Here is a 17,649-nt window from a genome sequence, read left to right on the forward strand (position 1 = left end):
ATACTTAAGTATATAAAAGTTATATACTAATATTATTGTCATACAAAAACAACTTTTTGCACCCTTATGTTACGGAAAAATTTCTTTTAATAATTTTTTTTTATAACGTAGTAATTTATGATTGGTTGATTTTAAATATTTTTTTTAAAATAAATTTAAAAAGACGAATGAAATGGTGACCCATTATTAAAATATTGTAAAAAAATGTTGGTAATGAATATAAACATTATTTTAATACTTTGAATACTAGTTTGAAAGTAGGCTATTGCGTCCTGCCAAAATTACTAGCTGCACCCCCACTATATTAGGAAAAGATTCCACACTTTCCATCATTGCATAATACTACCACCATCGCTGCCGTCACTTCTGCTACTGAATTATGAAATTTTCATTTTCAATAAAGTTGAATTATCATTTTAAATAAAGTATATTATATGTTATTTTAAGAATTTGATTAAATTTTTTCATAATTATCTTAAAACTATACCGATAATAATTTCTTATTAGTTTTTTTTCATAGTTTCTATTTAGTAGATACTCTAATTTTATGCTTAAAATGTTTCTAGATTAATTTTAATAGTTTCTATAATCTTTTTCACTCTTAATTAAGATGTCATCCTACTAAACTTTTAATTAAACTAATCTTTTAAATTAAATTTATTATATATATATATATATATATATATATATTGCATAACTTAAGGCACCTAAGATTAATAAATTATTACACCGAATAAATATTGTACATAAGGTGGGAGATTCTTGCCTTAAAATATGATTAAATTATAATTTATGTGATATCTGGACACTGACGAGGGTGAGGAGTAATCGCCGGTGTAAGAGGTACAGACAAGGAGCGGCTCCTACAGGTTTCGAGTGGATTTGGAAAACAAATGACAAAATGGACTGTAAACCCCTATCTTATTAGTTGGAATCCCAATTTAGTGGATTTCTAATATGAACCATTATCCATTTTTTAGACTCCAATTAGAACCCCTGTAAAAGGGGAGGGGGGACCATGCAAAAGAGATACTACTACCCCCCTCCCGAGGACACATGAACGAATCGAACATACACTGGAATGAGAGAGATTTAGAGACTGTATAGGTATGAGACTATACGGTTAAAGGATAGCTTAAAAGAATTAATTTGACTACTCATATCAACAAATACATTTGCTTTTCAGTAGCCTAACTCTCCATGGTTAAACATACTTAGCCTAATCCATAAGTTGTCGTCGGGGCGTTAGTATAAACATCACATTATTAAACCAATTTTGTGAGAATAAGATAAATTTTAATTTTAATATTTTAAAGCTGACATTAAAGTTATTTCAAACTTAATTTTCTCAATTTGTTAGAATCATTAAATCACCCTGCTGTCAAATTCTCTCCTAATTTGCACTCAAAATGTTTTAATCCTTGACTTAACAGGATGGTTGAAGATTCTGCTATCATTTAAACTATGACAATTTCCATTTAATAAACTTAAGCTATTTCATAATGATACTATGTTGCACATTGTTGAATAATGTGTTATTAGAAATGTTTAATGAAATTGAATGTATTGAAGGTGTATTAATAGTATGAATTCATTAAATGTCAAGCACTTTTCATAATAATTTTTTATAATAGGTTATCTGTTATTATTTTATTGGTTCGTTTGAATTTATTTTTAAAATAATATTTGAAAAGGATGAATGTTGTAAAAAATTGTAAAAAAAATTAGTTAAAAAAATATTTTGCTAAGAATATTTGATGATATTCACGTGTTTGGACTATGATATACAACAATTTTTTACAACAACTTTTTGATAATATGTTACTATTTTATTAATTTGTTTAAATTTATTTTCAAAAACATATTTAAAAGAGACGAGATGTAAATGTTGTAAAAAAGTTATAAAAAAATTATTAAAAAAACATTTTACAAAAAGTATTTAGTGATATTCACGTGTTTAAAGCACTTGTTGAAAAACAAAGTAAAATTTATAAAAGTTTAAAAAATTGACACGGGAAATATAATATTACACAAAGTAATGATATCATGTTATACTTTTAGATTTACATTCATCTGAGAGAAAATATAATACATGGTCATAAATGTTTAAACTTTTGTATTTTTTTCAAGAAAAAATAATAATAAGTAAAAATAGTATTAGATAAATGTAAAAAATTTAGGTATCTCAAAATAATCATTTTTCTATTAGATATAACTCAAGATTATAGAAATTATTGTGATTGAATAAAATAATTTGAATGAAATAATCTTCCCTTAGTTGTAAATTTCATACAAAAGATTCTTACCTGTAGAACCGACACATGAAAAGAACAAGTAATTTATATATCTATCTCTTTTGTGACAACCTTGGACGTTTGTTGTTGTTGTACTACAAGAATTGAAGCATCGGTTCTGCTATCGGGGGAAGCAAGCAAATCTCCGATCACACCCAACTCAGGAAACTCCGTCCAACTCTCAAGTGCTGCCGTTACCGGCGATTTCATACCATGGCGCCTCCCAACTATGAAAAAATCATGCTGATTTGCAATGCTTGAAACAAAAGCACTCGTCTCAGAAGCTTGATGAATGGTCACAAGTTCATACGACACATTCTCAAGCCTACCATAGTACCCCCTTACACTCTTCAACACCTCATCATCCAGCATCATATCCCAGTTTGCCTCACAGTGGGCCCAAACCAAGTGGTACACCACCAAGTTGCAAGAACAATCTCTCATGCTCCTCTTAGCCAAGCACAATGACTCTCGATCGTCTGAACCCCCCAGAAAGATCACTGCTATTCGTTTCCCTGAATTAGTCATGATGCAGTTGTTGTGAGTAGAGGAAGAAGAAGAAGATCCTCGGTTCACCAGAATCCCCACGGAGCATGGTGCTCTTCTAAGAACCTTAGCGTTGAGAGTTCTTATGTTTTGATCTGCTGAACTGATGGAACCATCCTCTTCCCATCTCACGTGAAATGGAAGAATGATGATGGAAGCCACTTTGTCCAATGCAAGGTAACAGATATCGTCATGCATGAAACGTAAGGGAGAGATGGCTGTGTAGGTGCTAACTACCGCAGTTCCCGCTCTGTCATGTTCGAAGAGGTCGAATGCTACGATCACATCTTCGGAGTAGTTGTGGTTTGAGCCAACCCTTTCTTGAAGACGGTGTGATATGAAGATGGGAGAGGATCTACCAACCAGTTCCTTCAGATGCAAGACGTGACCCACTAAGGGGCTGCTTATCGTGGGGCAACAAATGTCAAGAACGTTTTTTACAGACATTATGTGGCTTGATTTGTGGATGCATGCTACCACTCGAAACTCTGCGTTGGGTTTCAAGTTCAGGATGTTCCTTTTCTGATAGCATGCGTATTTCCTTGTTGGGTCGTAGAGGGATTTCACCCCGATGCGTGCAATGCTTCCTAACACCAGTATTGATATGGCCATCATGGAAACCGTTTCATTGCTCAAGAACTGCATTGCATGAGGAATAAAGTTTACAAATATACAAAAAAGGTGACATGAAAAGACAATAATATATAGAGCTTTTTGTTTTTGTTAATGATATACCATTGAATCAAAGAGGAAGACGTTGGTGACATAATCCACGACACCTTTGCAGCTCAACATGAGAGCAAGGCATAAACCGTCGGTTATGGGCATGTTGCAGTAGCTGCAAATTCCAATGGTGAAAAGAATCTTAATCAAATGCACGATAACAATTACTGTGACCACAGGAACGACCAATTGGCTATTCATCTGTGCGGAGATATCAATCTTCATGGCACAACATGTGACAAAGATCGGCAAAAGGAACCAAGTTGTGAACAACTCAAACTGTTTGATAAGTTCAGAGCCTAGTGGAGGACCTTCTGGCACAAGAAGGCCAAAGAGGACAACCCCACCTAACACAGTCTGGTGAGCGAACAATCCGAACAACCCAGCCAACAAGGTCATGAGGACAACCACAAAGGTGTATGCTTTCTTCACAGGTCTTCCTTCGGGTGTGTTTCTCACTATCCACTTCATTGCGGGGCGTCCGATCATAATCACAGTTGTCACGAAAAGAACGTATTTGGTGGCAGCGTACATCACAAGTTCAGCTCCTTTGCTACCATCGTGAGGATGTGTTTTAAGACTAGTTATTATAGCAGTGCCTAATCCTGTCACAACTGAGTTTATCACATCCATTACAAGAGCTGCTGAAAGTGCTAAGCGTCCAAGTTCAGAGTTCAAAATCTTCAGATCAGAGAGAAGAGAAGCTATCACTGTGAAGGAGCAACCACTGTGCCCTATTACTATCACGGGGAGATTATCTCCATCAAACTCTCCTAGGGTTTTCTGCACGTGCTCCATGAAATAATAGCACAGGGACAGACCAACAACCGTTGGAATCATCAGGGAGGAAAGAGCGATTGCCCAAGCTTTCTTCCCAGTTCTCGTTATCATGCTGAAATCCATTAGCACCGAATTTTGAAACATGAAGAATGTGTACCCTAATGATGATACTAGGTTCAACAAGTCTTCAGTACCGTATGGGAACAACAAGCTTTTTCGTTCTTTCAACGAATCTATCTTGAGAGAAGGACCTAAAACAAACCCAGTCTGCAATTGAAAATCACACACAGAAATTTCAAAACAAACTACAACAATGTATGATAATGACTGCTACTATATACTATGCAATGATTCCTAAAGAAAACACAATACATACAACAATAACATGCCATTATAAAGTCTAGATTTTTTGTGTGCAGCAATATGTTATGTGACATGTTCTTGAATGGGACCAGAAACAAAGATAGGACAATACCATCATTTGAGAAACGAAATAGGGGAACCCCAGACGCTTGAGTACCAGATGAAAACATTGTGTGACGACGAAAATGGTGAGAATTTGGAATTCCAACAGAGGCACTACCGTTTTATCAGGTAATGCGCCAATATCAGTGTTACCCCAGATGCCATCAGATACAATCTTTGGTGGGATATCAATCTGAACATTGTAGATGATAAATCTCCCATCTGGGTGTGAATTCTTCTCGTCGAACACTACTCCTCTGAAAATTGTGTTGCTTATGCTTACCCGAGTCTCGTTTGTTCCCATGATGTCCCCAAAGTAAAAATTACAGAAACTGAAATCAAGAGTTCAAGAAAATATCTAAAGAACATGAAAACTATTATAAAGCAGTAACTATGGAAGGATAATATTCATCAAATAATGTTGATTGAAGTCCTTTGATTGTTTGCAGTTACATTTGGTGTCAGTTTGTGACAGACTAGATTTTTGGATAACGGAACATTGTCATTACAAATCATAAATGATAACGATTTTTTCATATCTTATTTCTGCTGTCAATAGAAAAATAGCTAAATAATGCAAGTTAAAATGCCATGTCACAACATAAGTGGAGACAGTTAATCTAAATCGTTTCCTTGCATGAGGCTCATGGATGTGGTTACATTCTTCGAATTTTCTTTTAATAGGGTAATAAATACAGGGAGAAAATCAATAGTTTGTTTTTATGTTGTATCTACTCATTTATGTACTGTTTCTGTTATCTAGACATAAAAAAGAATAACTTTGTAGCACATATGAACCATGATTAAATAATAAAAGTTTATTCACTGCTACATTTTATATAAACATAACATATTTTAAGAACTGTTTTTTATTTACCCTTGAAGACTTATACAAGAAATGAAAACTTTCAACACACTTCTGAAAAATGAAATATATTTATTTACATGTTAAATTAATATATATATATATATATATATATATATATATATGTATGTATGTATGTATAAATTATTTTTTTTAAAGAAGCTGAAATGAAATAATTTAACTTACTATAATTGTTTACGAACTAATTTAGCTTATACAGAAATTGTTTATTTTTTTTTCTAAAACATTATCCAAATAAACCATCAATGAAGTGATTTTTTCCTACATTTAGTATCATATTATATTTATTTATTTTATTTCATTTAAATACAGCTACTTTAGTTTAGTTTAGCTCAATTTAATTTTGAACGGAACCTTAATTTTAGTTCCAGACATACCGCACAATATCAAATTATAAATTTGTATTTTTAATTTAGTTTAATACATTATATTGCTATATGACTCGATTTGAGTTTTTTTCTTTCTTTCTAAATTTCCATTAATAAAAAAAATGTCTACTATGTCATTACATATATGTGAGTGAATCAAAGACTTAAAATAATAAAAACTGTGCAGTATCATTTGATTATGAAGTCCAATATTTTCATATTAAATATTATAAGCCCTAAAAAAAAAGTCATTTTTACGTTAGTTGTGAACTCCCTCTGATTGTGTCGCAAAGTTCTGATTTTTTTTAACAAAAATATAATAACAGGTAAAGCTACATAAACGCTAGTGTATATTATAGTAATATGTCATCACGATTTCTTTATACATAAATTGTTTTCATACTTATGCTAGTAATAGTATTTTAGAGTTAAAATATAAAATTTACCACTGAAATAGTGATAAAAAAAATTTAAATATGGTGAAACAAAATAAAAATAGAAAACAAATTAACAGAGACTGTTATATAGAAAAAAAAAATGTCCCACGTCCTATGCAGAAATCAAGTTGTAAATATTTAAAATGTTTGATTCTATATAATTAAACCTTTTCATTACAACATAATTTTAATATAATGCATAGAAAATAAAATATATTTAATTATTTACATTTATACAATAAATAAAATACATAAAATAAAAAAATAACATTTTTATTTATTTATCGAGGATTATGAGACTATAATTAAAAAATGTGAACCTACATGATCAACAACAATACCTATATTTCAGTTAATATATATTATCTAAATGAATACATAATATATGCATATACAGCTAGTATTATTACAACCATTTTTTTTATCACCCTCGTGATCGTCTTCCTCTATCTCAAACCCTAACCTTTCATTTTTTTTTTTCAACCATCCATCTCAATTTAAATCACTATTTTTGCCACCTTCCAGACCATTTTCATATAAAAAATCAACCCAATTTATTTTTAACTTAAACCAAAATAATATTATCTAGTATGACTAAACAGAGAAATTTAATTGTAAGAAACGATTTTAGAGCAGGTGACCCCAATCATATGTTTCAGTATTTCCCTCCTTTCGAATGAGCTTTTAGACTTCTGGCTTATTTTAGAGTGTGCTCATTGTACCGAGCAATTGAACATTTATCATCCAGTCAAATATAATTTGTATGCATTAGTTAAATTTGTCAAAATCTTTGATCCTACTATGGCGATAAAATGTCACCATGCGTGAGGTAGATATGCATAACCCAAAACAAAATTGGATTTCAAAGTAGCCAGAAATTCAAAGAATTAAGAAAAAATATGCTACCGGCGGCTCTGACTTGGAAGCAAGCAGTCATATGTAACCATGTGTGATATCACAGAGAGCTTGTCGGAAGTTTGTAGTCCAGGGGCTGCCAAATCTACTATATCCTCACGCAAACTGTTCATAATATAATTGATTTAGCAATTCTAACAATCATAGAATTCACACCCTTTTCACGTATTTAAACAGATAGAGGATATAAATATAAGTCCAATAAACAGAATGTGACTTGACAATTATATCTGAGACAAAAAGAGTGCAACTAACCTTTCCCACTCTCCAGAAGCTTGTGCGTGCCATTTGACAGAGTGATATAGGCGATTCAGGCTATAGAGTGCCAATCCAAACATACATTGTGCATCTCTCTCCTGTAGATAACATGTAACGTGAACTTTTCTATTTTTCTTCTATCCATCTCATTCAAAATAACCAAGAATTCCTTTGTTTTAAAGTTAAATAGAATTTGTTTTGATAAGATTAATTTTTAACCATTAAACATAACTACAACAAATTCCCAAATTTCTGTCAAGTTTCACATTAGAACGTGTCATGATGGGAGAAATATTATGGTGTTTTGCTAATCGAGCAGAAAATGAAGTTTGTGAACCCCATTCGTATCACAAACTACTCAAATGACGTTTTCTGTGAAAAATTTGAACAGTGAAGAACATCTTACATATACTGTATCATGAGTATTCTAGACTTACTCTGCCTAGGTGAATCCCGTCATAATGTGTGTGAGTGGAGAGTGTTGAAACTTCATTTAGGGAGGGCTAAATAAAATCAAGAGTCATATGTGTATGTGCAAATGACGTGACTTTATGACGTGAAACTTCTTGTTAGAGATATTATATTTAGTTTATATTGTGTTTATGTTAATTAGGGAAATATAGTCCATGTATGTTTATTAGGAAAACATTGTTCTTATTTTATTTTATTTTATTCTTACATATTTATTTGTATTTGGACTTAGTCCATATTTCTTCTATTATAAATAGAGAACCCTATGTGTGTATTTAACACAAGGGATTAATTCCAATATATAATTTTGACTATATTTAACACGATATCAGAGCAGGTTTTCTGATCCTTTTCTACTTTATCTTTGTTGTCGTCGGTGGCGGTGCCCCGTAAAAGTTTCTTTTTCAACCTGTGCCTATACTTCAATGGACAATCTCTGGATTCTTACTCGCATCTGTCCGGTGTTGTTGTCCGCCACTGCCCGTTGCCGCTCGCCACCATCCAGCCGTCGTCTCCGGCCATCGTCTCCGGCCACCGTTACCGGCCTCCGCTGCCGCCGGCCACCATCTCCGACCATCGTCTCCGGCCACTGTCACTGGTCGTCCGTCACCGGCCGTCCGCCGTCTCCGGCCACCGCCGCTGGCACCATCTCCGGCCACCGCCTCCGGCCGTCGTCTCCGCCACTTGTGCCACCGATGCACCAATACCTAGTCCTACCTCTATTGCTTCCGCTATCTTCTTCTCTATTATGAAAGGTCTTCAAGGACAGTTAGAGGTTAACACCAAGAAATTTCAACACTAAAATTATGGGTTGAAACAATTTCACCAACCCTTTGTCAAATCTGTCAGATTTGTTTTTTGGGTGCTTTGATGAATAAGAGCTCATTATGATCTTCCACTTTCACGATCTTTCATCGGCGCGCCGTCATTTCCGCCGTTCGTCGTGAGGGGGAGTATATTTCCAACCAGGTTTTAGGCTTTCAGACTCCACTAGTCAATGATGGCAGTCCTTGTAGTTTTATCGCTTTTAGCCACTACAGGCCTCATCATGATGGCAGTCCCTGTATACAGGCCCCATCAGTCAGTGATGGCAGTCCCTGTAGTTTTGTCGCTTTTAGCCACTACAGGTCTCATCAGTCAGTGATGGCAGTCCCTGTAGTTTTGATGCAAGCCCCATCCTTACTTGATGGCAATCTAGTTCCTGGAGTTTGTCGTTGTTCTCCTTTGTCAAAGTCATCCCACTTGAAGTTTTATGGTGTTATTTGAAATTTCGCAGCTATCCACTACTGTCCATAAATTGTTGTTAGTTGTTCGTCGACAAGTGATTGCGCATCTGTTTGCCGCACACTCTTGAAGACAAATCATATATTTCAAATTGAGTTTATTTATTCCAAGCTTGGTCCATACAATCTGTATGCTCCAGCTTGAGGGGAAGTGTTAGAGATATTATATTTAGTTTATATTGTATTTATGTTAATTAGGGAAATATAATCCCTATATGTTTATTAGGGAAACATTGTTCTTATTTTATTTTATTTTATTCTTATATATTCATTTGTATTTGAGCTTAGCCCATATTTCTTCTATTATAAATAGAGAACCCTACGTGTGTATTTAACACAAGGGATTAATTCCAATATATAATTTTCACTATATTTAACACTTCTATTCAGGAAGAACTATATATATGTACAAGAATCAGGAAAGCTTCGAACTATAGTCACATGTATGTACAAGAATCAGGAAAGCTTCTTACCAACCCTTGGTCAACATAATGTTGGTACCGCACAATCCTTTTCTTAACCTCAGCAACAAGTAACCTCCGCTGAATGCGAGCGAGTCGACCTCTTCCCTCAGCTTTGGTATCCTAATTTATACAAACTTCTCTATCAATGCTACTGGATAAAGAATTTCCTCTTTAAGAGAAAAGATAACGAAAGGCTAAACTGAAACAAGTTGACAAATCTGACAGTCAGGTAGAAGTTTAACGAACCTCAAAATATTTACCACAAGTGTTAATTTTAGTACCCCAAAATGTACATAAATGAATTCTTAAATTCAAACCAACTTTGAAAAATCGCTATTACGAGTGAACAAATTCAAGGACAACCAAAAATAAGTAACTTCATAACACTGCAGAGCATTCTCTAATCAATGAGGAAATAACAAAGTTCTTAAAAGATCGAGGACAGTTAAGTATAGCAAATAAAGGGATGAAATGGAGCGGTTTGATACAAAATGAAGCACCATTTTGACCCAATCAGGTGATGTTAAGATAAACATGTCGACTAGAAACAGGTAATGTAATATCTAGCCCATCAGATATAAACCAATTTGATTAAAACCACTTTTAGTACTCATAATTTCACGTATGTTTAATTTTGATCCCATGAAACTTTAATCGCACATTATGTTTTCCAGTTTTTCAAAATTAATTTTAGTTTAGCATTCATATATCATTCAATTTCTAATAGAAAATGTTAATGTATCCGTAAGGATAGTGTTAAACCTTGTCATCAATATTTTTTATTAGTAACCGGATGATGACGTTAAAAGTAGACCAAAAATACTTAATTTTCGGAACTTGAATGACCAAATGCGCAGTTAAGTTTTTATAGAGCCCAAAATTGTATATTCTTAAAATTGTAAGGGACCAAAATTGCACAATGTGTAATTAAGTTTTTATAGGGACTAAAATTCTAACAGTATCCCAACCACACACAAAATGTGTCACCCCAGACAAGATCCACGCTCCAACTCATTCATACAAGTTTTCTTTAGGGCATGCAAGAACTGTAGTATTATATGGTGCAAACTAAACAAGGGAAATTACCTGTTTGAACCATGCACGTACTACCATGATTAGTAAAAGAGACAGAAAGAATGCAGGTAAAGCGGTCAAAACGGCAAAGTTGATTTCATTTGCCCGTAGAATCTGGTTCAGCTCTAGCATTGCCCTAACCAAAATATTATATTAAGGAATTAAAACAATGTGAATATTTACTTGAATTTGTAGATTCAAATAAACTCACGTCTCGGTATCCAGCTTGAGCTTCTGAACCTGGAATGTTGAAGAATTATGTTAAAAACTTACAGATGTAGCATATAACATATGAATTACAGTACCTGAATAAGTATAGCGCGAACCAACTCTCCATTCAGAAGGTTTTGAATAGGATGCATGAGTTCCTTCTCATACCTGCATTTATACTTGAGAAAATTAGATCTTAGCACATGATAAACACCAATGTTACAATAAATGAAGCGATACCAAGAACTTTACTATAAGGAGGATTCTAATCTAAATTCAACATTTCTTCCTATTACATGATAAGGAGAGGACTACTACATATAAAATTCACTTTCTGCATGTAATTGTCCCTTGATTCCATAAAAATCCAAGTTTTAATTCTGTAAAGTTTAAAATATAGTCAATCAATATAAATTGAAAATATTTTATATGAACATCCAGGATGAACCCTGTAGGATCGTAAACAATTGCTTACAGGTAAATTATGTATCTACTTCAAATTCAATTACAGAAGCAACTTACTACCATCGGACCAGAATAGCTAGAGATATTCCAACTCACCTATCCATGACTATCTCAAGCATTTCCTGGTCTGAAGCATTCGCTGGGATATTCTTACCCTTTGCCTGCTCACTGAATGCCAACAACATCCTGCACGGAAATTTTTTAGAAATAGTTATTAAGAAAGCAATATCCAATCATCCATACAACTAGCATGCTTTCAGTATCGAGTACATTACTATAGCAAGTCAAATTTAATATCAATGAATATGACCAAATGCCATTCCAGGTAGTCATAAAAAAATTAAATAATTGATAGCCCAAAGGATAGTTATCTCTAATATATCCTTACTATTGAACATGTTTTGTCTCGTTGCTAACAAATCCATATTCTTCAGATGGAGATTTAGGTGGTATAAGAGGATTATATTTCTACCTATGGTACAAAAGGATGCTACAGAACATAGTAAAATCATGGTAGATAACCGGACTACAGAGTCGTGAAGATTACACTAAATAGCATCCTACATTTGTTGCATACCTTTAATTAATTGATATTTTTATTTCAATTCCAATTAAAATCAGATCTAAATCAAGCTACAGAGGAGACTCAACAAAACTCATTAAAATTTGCTAGTCCCAACAGTTTCACAAGCAGTTACCCCACCCATAATCCTTCAAACATTCCTTCACATGCATCACAAAACAGGCTGGAAAAATATACATGAATTAAACTGAACTATTCTGAAACTGAATTAAACTTTAAAAGTAGTTCAACAGAACTAAACTTAATTGTATAATGGTTTAAAAGAACTGAACTGAACTGCATCATGTTTTGAGTGAACTGAGCCAAATTGAACTACCCTAAATTGCTTTTGAATTGGTAGAACTATTCAAATTGTTTGAATTATTACCAATGAGCATCTTACTTTAGAATATATTTTCCAATCTCATAAGTCATAGTCCAGTTTAGTCCAACCAATTCTATTTAAAAACAATTCAGTTTTTCAAAAACTAAACTAATATAACCAATTCAGTTCAGTTTTCTTTTAAAAAGTATATTTTTTTTTAACAATTCAATTTTGAACAACCCTAGTCACACATACCCAACACAGTTCACCTACTTGCATACATGCATATTCTATTATGAATGAATAACACCATGCACACACGTAATTACATATAAACCAGAAGCAAACTTCAATGATTCACAAGAAGCTTTTCCATACAAGTCAATACTGTCTAATAACAACAATTAATTGAATAGTGGGTTTTTGAACGGAAGGATTCTTCTGAATCTCCAAAAGTTTTAAAATTACTTCACATATATTGGTATTTACTTGATATTTTATTTAGAAAAATAAATTTAAAATAAGCATGTTATGATTTCGTTTTATTTGTAAAACAAAAGGTCCTAATGGGTTAAGAGTTTTTACTTCAACTGGGTGAAACAACAATTTACATTGAAAGAGAATTATACAAACAAAATTATTAAGGTGCCTAAGTTAGCACACAATGAAAAGCTATAAACAATTATGTTAAAATAAGCATTCAAAGCACATGGTTCTATACAGGTTTAATATTAAAGAAAAAGGAGGGGGGCATATTTAAAAACCAAACCTGTGTAATGAGTTAGAAGTTAACTGCACCTCTTCAAGCTCCATAATACCTTGATGTCTCTTCCTGAATGTCTCAAAAAGTTCGTCCCTAATGGATAAAATCTGAAACTTGATTGCATCAGCATATATACAAAGATGTGGGACAGTAACAAACAAGAGTGCTCAAATCTCAAACAGTAATTTTTATAGGGATCATTTTAAAGGATTTTATGTGGTTTCAACTGGTGGGTTCAAGCCAATCAAAGTACAATGGGATATTAAATAAAATAATTCTAGGGCTCGGCTTAACTTAAAAATATGAAACAACACTCTTTCTAGCTTTACAATATTCTAAGGGCTTCCATCTTTTTTATGCTGGAATCCAACCTTGCCTGCATAATACACTTTAGATCAACTACTAGACAATATTAAACCTTATTTCATGCTTCCATCCTACATCAATTGTAAACCTCAATCAGTTTGGTAAACTTTTCAACAGAAATCAAGATAGGAATGAAGAGGGAAAAGACTCAAGGAAAAGAATTTTGTCCATTGCTCACAGAAAATAGACTTTTAGGAAGGATACAAAGTTAATTCTAATTATCAATAAATTGAGATTTGAAGGGGAAATGAGGTTAAGAAAATTTTGTAATGCTTACTACAGCTCCTATCTCATAAGGAAATGTTAAGTTCAAGTCTCCTTTATTGAGGACGAAAAAATAGGAAAGAATAAAGAGGCCCTAGTAAATAATCAAGAAGAGATGTACCGGTTGCTCTACATGATTCTTAAAAAAGCTAATTGTTGAGTTCTTAGCTTCCAAAATCCAATTATCAAGATCAGAACTTCCCACCAATCTACTATGCCGTAAGAGCCAAATTGAGCATACTGACAGACCAACTGCACCAAATGTATAGCGTATCCAATATTGAGTCATTTTCCTCGGCTTTCTATGTTTGATGACCTGAAACATATCACAACCATTAAATTGCAATTTAAAATTTTATCGATGTTACAGAACAGTCCAATCAACATAAACTAACTGAGACTAGAAATGCATAAGTATTATCAAAAAAGTTTATTAATTGTTCAATTTCAGAACCTCCATGGATGACTAAATCCAATTAAATGGTAAAAAAAATAGAAGCCCTTGTAATTGACTCCAGTCAAAATAATTTTGTTGTACACTTCTAATAGGCATTGTTGCATTGACACAGCCCTACGGATTGTCTAATGGAGGGGTTTAGTGTTCAATACCAATCAAAGCAAAGGGGATCCCAGGACATTGTAACAAGAGAACGTTAGGTAAGCCATTAATTTTAACGGACCTCATATGGCTACTGTTTACTTCTCTTATTTTCATATAAAAATGGCTTTCTAAATGAATAGAGTAACACACATGCCCCATGAATCAACATATCCTTTGGGTGTGAAACTAATCCCCTTAGGCAAAGATCATTACAGCTACCTATTCATTTAATCATGAAGGAACTATTGCCAAATACCAAACAGAAATGACTCTTCTAACACATAATACCAAACAATGTTTTAATATCATGATTATGGTTGAAACCTTATTTTCAGGAAGGTTAGAAATTATTGTTGTTTAATATTTCATATTTTCAAGTTACTGTTTAGAACTAAAAGAATAAGTTGAATTAAGTAAAATATTCAGTTTGTGAAAAAAAGTGTATCTATTTAATTATCAAAATTCTGAAAGAAAAAAGTCATCTCTCCGTGGTTAGACTTTGTTTATAGAAGTATGTAAATTAAAAAGTATTAACAACATTTTTTTACAGAACTTCTAAATTTTTAGTTAGAAAATAGAAAAGAATGCTGAACAGTAAGGCGCATAAGCAGTGCTACGATACTGCTCACCAGAAAATCAAAAGAAAAATGTTAATTTGCTAATGCTAATAGAGTGAGCGGCGGGAAATTGAATGATTAAGATAGAAGATCTTACAAGAAGAGATATGTATGCGTCGAGCTTGTCTAAATTTTGATAAATTGAATTGATAGCATTTCTTATTTCACAGTCTGTCCACTGAGATTCTTCCTGATTTATTTCTGGCACCTTCTCAAATAGCAGAGGGATTGAATAGGTCCCGTCAACTGAAGAATCACTCTGAATTCGCAAAAAAGTAAATATTTTAATAATGTTAAGCTGCAAACATGCTCCAGTTTTGCTATAAAAAATCACGGCTCATAGTAATAAGGGTTAAGAGTAATATACATAAATGAAAACAGAGGGACAAGAGGCAAAAATGAACAGCTTTATCTATATATACCTCACGCACTGCATGTAGATGCCCAATTGAAGCTTCTAATGTAGAAAACAAATCACTAATTGTAACTAACAACGACGGCAGCTCTTTCTCTGGATTTGCTACTAAATCCTCTCCAATTTTATCAACTTCCATATAAACCTGAGAATGACGTTTCAAATTTGAAGTAATATCAGAAAATTGATAGCATATTGGCCTTAAACAAAGTGAAGTTGATAGAGCAATTCTTCATATTTATAATTTTCTATTTCTTCAGGTGCGTTCAAAAGTGTTTCATGGGTTGCCAGAAGAACTGAGTCCCAAATCTACATGTAAACAATTTGTTTATAACCTCACTGAACTGGCCTGTCAAACCTATCCTCATAATCCCTCCCAAGGCCTATATAAAAGTTCCCCTAAAAACATAAATAACAGTGTCACAGCCAGGTAAAGGTAGGGGAAGTGCCCAAAAACAAAACTAGGCCAATTCAGTAAAAAGCAGCAGCAGCTACACAAACACGAAAGATACAGCATCACCTTTATAATCATTCAGTCATTGCAAACTTTCTCTTCTATAAATATGAAGATTAATAACTCCAATGTGACAGAATCATGCAGCAACAAAAAAAGTATCCACTATTAAGCGAGCTTGACAACACGAGACAGGTAAATTATATTCATTCTAATTATGAAAGACTATTGTAATTCAAACATTAGGAGACAACGAATCAGCCAAAGCAAACCTGAGCTAAAAATGTGGCAAGTGAACATCTTAAGGAACTCAAAACAGCTACTCTCTCGTCGATAAAATCAGACGCAGATTGGCACAGACTCCGTGAAGACGAACCCTGAGCAGTGAGTCCACGTAACAACTTGGCTGTTTCATCAACAAAAGCCCTTGGACCCCTCTCAAAAATCATGAAACGTGCCTTCTCGGAATCTGACCTCTGAAATTTTAAACAAATAAGCAGTGTAGCTATTTCCAGAATGGACACAGCTTGAGCTAAAAGACATGTTTGGATAATTTTTTCAAGAATACCAGTAAAAGATAAAACTAAGAAAGAAAATAAACTGTATTATTACAAGTTAAAGTTAGTTTATAAGTAAGCTTATTTTCAATCCGTGAATTAGTTAAAATTGGCATATGTAGTAACTTGTTTAGATTCTTTTTTCTTCTTAATTTTTTTCATGAAATATTTTACAATACACAGATAAAAAAAAAAAAACAAAATGACAAGATAGTTAGAGACAGAACTTTAGCTCTGAACTGCCAGAACTGAAGATTCTTTTGAACGCTATGCAAATTCATCAAAACACGCTCCAATATGCCCTCCACAATACCATGCACTCTCGATCTCTTGGTAACGAGCCTGCAAGGGAACACAGCACCAAACATCAAAAACCCTAATATGCATTCGTTCCATCCATGTAGAAATAGAAACAGAGCTGAGAATAAAACGAAAATGATATTCAAACACGAACGAATATTAATCGATTTATGGTTGACTTTGTAGAAGTGGAAAGGACAATGAACGTACACGGGAGAGTCGAACGAAGAGGAAGGTAACGGAAGAGGGAGACATTCCCGACGCGGGGTTGATCTGAAGCGGATAGCGAAATTGGAGAAAAAGTTTCTGGGGAAGTAGGGATAGAGAGCGTGGATTCGATTTCGAAGGTAATGAGAATAAAATTGTGAAAGAAATGTTCCGTTTCCCGTGGATTCAGTTTCCGATGGTGGAACCGCCATGAGAGCCGCTGCTCCAAGCTTCACGCCGCTCAGAGAAACTTTTCCAACACCTTTTTGACTGTGTAGTAGTTTTTTATTCTTTAATTAAATTATTTTGATTTAGTTTCGCCCAACCTTTCACATAAACCCTTGTATTCCATAAAAAAAAAATAGCAAAATTAATAGAGAGTGAAATAAAATCATTCAATAATTATGAAAAATTTTGTGTGTTTATTAGTTAATATGTTTTTATTTTTTTAAAAATTAAAATTATCAAAAAATAGAAAAGTAAAATGGTTTTTAAAATTTTCTGTCGTTTTTAATCTTTTTGGCATGTTATTTAGTTTTTCAGTCTATACATACATATGATTTTTAATTTTGTAGACCT

At 33.3% G+C, this 17,649-nt stretch overlaps 2 protein-coding genes across 2 annotated transcripts; both read right to left on the reverse strand.

The window, feature by feature from the left end:
• Nucleotides 1–2,339: 2,339 nt before the first annotated feature.
• Nucleotides 2,340–5,112, reverse strand: LOC106763250 (cation/H(+) antiporter 4-like). Its single transcript, XM_014647456.1, has 3 exons — nucleotides 4,819–5,112; nucleotides 3,576–4,610; nucleotides 2,340–3,479 (listed from the first exon to the last, which is right to left on the reverse strand). Exons 1-3 carry the CDS (start codon nucleotides 5,110–5,112, stop codon nucleotides 2,340–2,342), a joined length of 2,469 nt encoding a protein of 822 aa, XP_014502942.1.
• Nucleotides 5,113–7,305: 2,193 nt separating this feature from the next.
• LOC106763061 (protein DGS1, mitochondrial) lies at nucleotides 7,306–17,358 on the reverse strand. The gene is made up of 14 exons (XM_014647228.2): nucleotides 17,074–17,358; nucleotides 16,791–16,905; nucleotides 16,279–16,482; nucleotides 15,560–15,697; nucleotides 15,235–15,396; nucleotides 14,041–14,235; nucleotides 13,296–13,396; nucleotides 11,736–11,825; nucleotides 11,270–11,342; nucleotides 11,176–11,204; nucleotides 10,977–11,100; nucleotides 9,900–10,010; nucleotides 7,670–7,770; nucleotides 7,306–7,519 (listed from the first exon to the last, which is right to left on the reverse strand). The coding sequence occupies exons 1-14, from the start codon at nucleotides 17,280–17,282 to the stop codon at nucleotides 7,402–7,404; spliced, it is 1,770 nt and encodes a 589-aa protein (XP_014502714.1). The 5' UTR covers nucleotides 17,283–17,358; the 3' UTR covers nucleotides 7,306–7,401.
• Between the last annotated feature and the right edge of the window lie 291 nt (nucleotides 17,359–17,649).

Source organism: Vigna radiata, chromosome 6 (assembly GCF_000741045.1).
Source record: "Vigna radiata var. radiata cultivar VC1973A chromosome 6, Vradiata_ver6, whole genome shotgun sequence".
Classification (NCBI taxonomy): Eukaryota; Viridiplantae; Streptophyta; class Magnoliopsida; order Fabales; family Fabaceae; genus Vigna; species Vigna radiata.